The sequence below is a fragment of the Lolium rigidum genome, chromosome 4 (assembly GCF_022539505.1).
Source record: "Lolium rigidum isolate FL_2022 chromosome 4, APGP_CSIRO_Lrig_0.1, whole genome shotgun sequence".
Lineage (NCBI taxonomy): Eukaryota > Viridiplantae > Streptophyta > Magnoliopsida > Poales > Poaceae > Lolium > Lolium rigidum.
This window is the reverse complement of record NC_061511.1, coordinates 32661631-32668280: the sequence shown is the minus strand read 5'-3', so window position 1 is coordinate 32668280 and position 6650 is coordinate 32661631. Positions and strand designations below refer to the sequence as shown.

The window sequence follows — 6650 nt, the reverse complement described above, 5'->3', positions numbered from 1 at the left end:
CCTCGGCCTCCACCTCGGGAACGAGGGTTTTTGGACCCGCTCCAGGTTTGGCAGCGAGGTGGTGATAGGGATCCTCGACACGGGTATCCTGCCCAGCCACCCCTCCTTCGGCGACGACAACATCGACACGGCCATCTCGTCGGCGCCGCCCGTCGATGAAGCGGGTCATGACACGCACACGGTGAGCATCGCCGCAGGCATTTTCGTGGAGAACGCCGATTTCCGGAGCAACGCCGACGACACGTCCTGTGGGATGGCCCCACACGCACACCTGGCGGTCTACAAGGTCTGCTCCCGCGGCCGTTGCTCCATCATAGACATCATTGCCGGGCCGGCCGCTGTCGTTAAGATGGCGTCGTCGTGCTCCCCTTCTCCATCAGCAGCGGCGATGAGTTCAACGGCGAGTCACTGTTCCAGCTGGGGAACAACTCCACCGCCACGCCGCTCCCGCTTCTGTACCCCGGCGCCGACGGCTCCAATGCCAACCACGATCGCAGCATGCTGCGCGACACCGAGGTGGGCGGCAAGGTGATGCTCTGCGAGAACAGAGGCCTCAACAGACGCACCGAGGTTGGGCAGACCATGGAGGCATACGGCGGCGCTGGCATGATCGTGATGTTGACCGTAGGTGACAACGATGAGGTAAAAGAGAAGACAATGAACCCCCTGCCACATCAACCTGATGGTAGGACCCACCTGTCAAGAATGCGAACCTATCTAATTTTATTGACTAGTAAACTTTGTCAGATGGGTCCACCTGCCGGACTGTGTTAAAATGCCATGAAATGAAAATTAGAGCAATCTGTGACACCACGCCTTAGAACTGGTAGTAATTTGTAGAAAAAAATACCAGTATCGGTACTGCCTCAACTGGCGCCACGCCCACGGTGGACGGCTTGCCGCTGCCCCTGCCTGCGTGGCCGCCGCCGCACCGTCTCTCCCCCCCCCCGCCTCCGCCCCCCCCCCCCCGTTTTCATGGCCACATGACCTACTGTTGTTCATTGATCTCCGGCGCTCCTTTCAACTCGGTAATATTTGTTTTAGAAATAGACAGGGATTGGGATTTAGGATGAATACATGTGGTTTAACAATTGTTTGTAATTGATTTCATGTTTAGGAATAGAAGATGAAGATATATTTCCAATTGATCTCAACAGCATCAACAAATCCTTAATCTGAGGAAATTCCTCAAACGGAAGAAGCTCATCAAAGTGAAAATGCTACTCGAACTGAATCAACTCCCCAAAGTGAACTTCATGGGAGTCATGAACTCACAAAACTAGTCACTTGGTACCATCTTTTGTATCCCGTTCCACTATTTCAAGTTTTTTTAGTAATTTGTCATGTATGTTATTGAAGAGTCAACAATGGATCTAAAAATATGTAGCCATGCTTGCTATCGTACCAAATTTTCTGCGCTATTACAAGAGTCTTTTCTAGTAGTTTTTCCCCTTAGTTTTTGGTTCCGGGCTTGCTCCATTTCTGGCTCTGCCACTGGCGGTGTCTGCTAGAGTTGCTCTAAGCCCAGTAGCCAGCCTCCATTTGGGGGCACCGGTGGGATTCCCTTGAAAGTATTTTTTTTGATCTCATGTTGTTTTCTCTCGTTTTCATTACTCACATTCAGTTACTTTTTCTATTTTTGAGGATATACCAGTAATACCTTACAAAAAAAAATCAAAAAATCTTGTTTTCGGTGCCAGTTTCGGTATCTTGTGCAGATAACTTACGCTCTCCACTCAAAAAAGGTTAACTCACAACCACAAAATGTCTGCTTCGGTTTCGGTTTCTTCTGCGTCGAAGTCGTCGGCTGGGACTCCCGTGCGCCTTCTTCCACACGCTACCCAGTTGGCCTGAACCGCGCAACCAGAGACCATTTCTCTGCTGTGATGCACTAGCTTGCGGTTTCCCTGTCTGTTGAGTGTGTTCTTGTGAGCTGGGAGCAGTGAGAGCACGAATGGCTGAGTTTGTAATCAGGCCTCTGGTCTCCATGTTGATGGGGAAGGCGTCCAACTACCTCCTGAAGCAGTACAAGGTGATGGACGGCATGGAGGAGCAGCGTGAGATCCTGGAGCGCAAGCTTCTGGCCATCTTGGACATCATCGAAGATGCGGAGGAGAAAGGAGCTCACCGACCTGGAGTGACTGCTTGGCTCGAAGCGCTCAAGAAGGTGGCCTACGAGGCGAATGATGTCTTCGACGAGTTCAAGTACGAGGCGCTCCGGCGTGACGCCAAGGCGAAGGGGCACTACAGGAAGCTTGGCTTTGATATCGTAAGCCTCTTTCCTGTTCATAACCCCATTGTATTTCGGTACAGAATGGGCAAGAAGCTGTGCAGGATTGTGCACCTCATCGAGCTCCTTGTCATAGAGATGAATGCCTTTGGATTCAGAAACCAGCTGCAAGCACCACCATCCAAGCAGTGGCGTATCACAGATTCTATAATCATGGACTCCGAGAAGGATATTGTCAGCAGGTCCAGAAATGAAGAGAAGAAGAAGATCGTGAATATATTGATTGATCGAGCTAGCGACAGAGATCTCACTGTCCTTCCCATTGTTGGAATGGGTGGGCTGGGCAAGACCACCTTTGCTCAGCTTCTCTACAATGACCCTGAAATCAAGGAGTATTTCCAGCTCCAGAGGTGGTGTTGTGTGTCAGATGATTTTGATGTTGCTAAGATTGCAAGCAGCATCTGTCAGACCAATGAGAACAATCGTGAAAAGGCATTGCAGGACCTTCAAAAGGAAGTAAGTGGGAAGAGATACCTTATTGTGTTGGATGATGTCTGGAATGAAGATGCTGATAAGTGGGAAAAACTCAAGACCTGCCTGAAGCACGGTGGCAAGGGGAGTGTAGTAGTGACGACCACCCGTAAAACAAAAGTAGCTGAAATTATGAAAACGTGTATTGATGATAGCCATAATCTCGGAGAGCTACATAAAGTATTTCTGAAGGAAATATTTGAGAATAGAGCATTCTGTTTGCAGAAGCCAAACGCTCCTGAGCTAAGCGACGTGGTTGAAAAGATTCTCAACAGATGTGGCGGCTCTCCTTTAGCTTCCAAAGCCTTCGGATCTCTGTTGAGCAACAAGACTAGCATGAAAGAATGGACAGATGTACTGACCAGAAGCAACACTTGCAATGAGAAGAGAGGAATTTTACCTATACTCAAGCTCAGCTACGATGACTTGCCACCACACATGAAACAATGCTTTGCTTTTTGTGCTGTATTTCCCAAAGATTATGATATTGATGTGGAAATTTTAATCCAGCTATGGATGGCACATGATTTCATACAGCTGAAGGAAGGCGACAACCTTGAAAAGGCGGGCAGAGAAATTTTTGAGGAGCTAACTTGGAGGTCATTCTTTCAAGATGTCAAGCGAAAACCTCAAAGAGAAAAGTGGCAGCTCCGTTCTAGTAGAACAGTATGCAACATACACGATCTTATGCATGACATTGCCTTATCTGTCATGGGAAAAGATTGTGTTACTATTGGTTATGGGACTAATAAGGAGGAGTTGTTGTCGGCAGGCCCTACTCGTCACCTGTTCGTATCATATAGTAACATCAGAGCTCTTTTGGATGATTATGTGAAGAAACATTCTCCAGCTCTCCAGACACTGTTGTATACTGATAAGTCCACTTTTGGCTCAGCACCACACTTGTCGCTACGAGCACTGAAATATACATTGAGAAAGTTTCCACTACAACCAAGGCACTTAATGCACATGAGATATCTTGATCTCTCAAATAACTGGTATATGAAAGATCTTCCGAAGGAAATAAGCATACTGTATCATCTACAGACTCTTAACCTTTCTAATTGCAAGTGTCTTGTTCGACTTCCAAAGGATATGAAGTATATGACAAATCTCTGTCACCTCTATACTAATGGATGCAGATCACTGGAGTGCATGCCTCCAGACCTCGGGCAACTCACTTCTCTACAGACTCTAACATATTTTGTGGTGGGTTCTAGTTCTGGTTGTAGTACTATTGGGGAACTACAGGAGTTAAATATTGGCGGTGAATTAGTGCTATCTCGTCTTGAGCATGTAACAGAAGACCATGCCAAAGCATCCAGCCTTGGAAATAAAGAGAACCTAACACATTTATCTCTTGAATGGAGCGATGAGAACAGTGAGGAACTGGACCAGCAAAGGAATGTGCTTGATGCTCTCAAACCTCATGCTGGGCTGCAGTTTCTAAAAATACACTCCTACAGAGGTACTGGCTTTCCATCATGGGTGACAAGTCTTACTTCTCTGCAGCATTTGACCGAGCTCCACCTAGATGGTTGTACGATGTGTGAGGAATTTCTGCAATTCGGTCAAGTTAAGGCTCTCAAAGTCCTTGTTTTGAGAAATTTGAGCAAATTGCAAAGCTTATGCAGTCACGATTCATCTGCAGCATTTTCAGCATTAAAAGACCTCACATTAGAAAATTTGGAAATTCTTGAGAGATGGGTGGCAATAGATGGAGAAGAGTTAATATTTCCTCTACTTGAGAATGTTAGAATTAAGAACTGCCCAAAGCTAACAACTCTGCCTGAAGCACCAAAACTCAAAGTTATGCAGCTGATAGAAGACAAGGCTCATCTATCCTTATCAGTATTTAGATCGAGGTGCATGTCTTACTTGTCTGAGTTATTCCTCTGTATCAGGGATACAGAAGCAACACCAGCACCGATGCTTGATCAAGATCATGAAGTGTGTATTTCGACAATGCAGTTGATTGATTGCAGCCTTTTGTTCTCCTCAAATCCATTGCAGCAAACAGTTGGGGTCTGGAAATGGTTTCATCAGCTTGTGGATTTGACGATTATAGGTTGCCACATGCTCATCTGCTGGCCTGAAGAAGAGTTCCGAAGCTTGGTATCATTGAAGAAATTGTCAGTTGCTCTTTGCAGCGAGCTAATAGGCCCCACCAAAGTGAAAGGAAACTGTACTCGAGGAAGGGATCAGCTCCTTTCAAATCTTAAAGAACTAGAAATAAGCAGTTGTGAAAGCTTGACAGAGCTTTTCGTTCTTCCCCCATCTCTCACTTGTATTACCATTTCGTTCTGTGATAGTCTTGAGTTCATACTGGGGCTACAACATTTTGATACAGCAGCGTCGTCGGAAAATTCCGATGACCTTACAACCACAAGTATGCCAGAGCAGTCAGCTTCACCTAGAATTAATCATTTTCCATGTCTCGTGTCTTTAGATATATTTGGCTGTCCGAAACTTCGTTTGGTGTCAGCGCAGTTGGATGCACTCCTACGTTTAAGTTTTATGAAATGCAGTGCTCTGGAGTCACTGGACTATTTGGGAGACCTGCCATCACTTGAATCACTACTTCTTGCGAATTGCAAACATCTGACATCCTTACCAGGTAGTCTTGGAAATTACTCAGCCCTTCAGAAGCTCACTGTTAGATACTGCCCAGCTATAAATATGAAGCCAATTTATGGACATCTCCAACACCGGCTCAATAGCCTTGAATACAAAGATATATCTCATGTTTGTTCAAGAGATCCTGACGAAGGTAACTTTAATTTTCATTTAGTTTCTCTTTTTTTTTCCTTGTATATTCTGTTACAACTGTACAACTTATGGTCTGCAGTTTGAAGTATTATTCAACTCCCAGTGTATTTTCACTTTTGGAAACACATTCGGTACATCTATCATTAACTCAAAGTTAAGGAGGTTGTCAATAGATTTTTCTCATGTCTTGAATAAGGACGGGAGGTTTTCTTTTTGATACATAGCTTATTAACTTTGATTCAATGAACTTAAATCACGCCTAAATCATCATTTACACTAGATATGTCCCATTTGCAGTGTTCCCGCATAACAAATATGCATATAGTTAAGCATACTATTGATGACATACTTCCTATAATTTGGTCACAGTATTTATCATGGGAGTATGTTAGAGTACGTCATGGGCCTGGACCCGTTAGTCTTATGGTTTGCTTAGGGGTCAAGTAAACCTTGCTTGGGAGTCAAGTAAACCTCTCTATATATGGAGAGGAGATGTATCAATCTAATCAAGCAAGAATTAAGAAGGAAATCCCTTCCCTCTTGCCACCGGCCGTGGGCAAGGCCCCCGGCCGGCCCTCTCGCGCCATCCCTCTAGCAGCACCATAACACTTGGTATCAGCTTTCCCGGGTTCGATCATGTCCAGCCCTCCACCGAGTTCTTCCCACCCGCCGCCGCCGCACTCCGACGTCCCCGCCATTCTCTCCCCGGCGGAGATCACCGCAGCCCTGCGCGATCTCACCACTGCTGTCCACGAGATCCGCCTCTTCCTGGCCGGTCCCTACGGGCCGCCGCCGCCGGCGGCGCTGCTGCCATGGCAGCCGACGCACCAGGCGGCCTCCGCCGCGATCGCCGGGCCGTTGCAGCCGACGCTGCTGCTGTTGTCGCCGCCACTCGATGCCGGGCTGCTGCAGTCCCCGCTGCCGTTGTCCACCATCTCCGGGCCGGGCCCTACCTCGGCGCCGGGGGTCCCTCTTCTCCAGCAGCCGGTCGCCTTCTTCCCCACCGGGACGCTACAGCAACAGCAGCTGCTGCCGCCGCCACCAACACCGCTGCAGCTGCTGTCCTCACCGATGCTGTCCCTGCTGTTCGGTGGGCAGCTGCAACAACAGCAACAGCAGC

General features: G+C 47.4%; 1 protein-coding gene across 1 annotated transcript; it reads left to right on the top strand.

Annotated features, from left to right (window-relative positions):
* Positions 1-1831: 1831 nt before the first annotated feature.
* Positions 1832-5825, top strand: LOC124707946 (putative disease resistance protein RGA1). Its single transcript, XM_047239629.1, has one exon. It carries the CDS (start codon positions 1955-1957, stop codon positions 5612-5614), a length of 3660 nt encoding a protein of 1219 aa, XP_047095585.1. The 5' UTR covers positions 1832-1954; the 3' UTR covers positions 5615-5825.
* Positions 5826-6650: the final 825 nt, after the last annotated feature.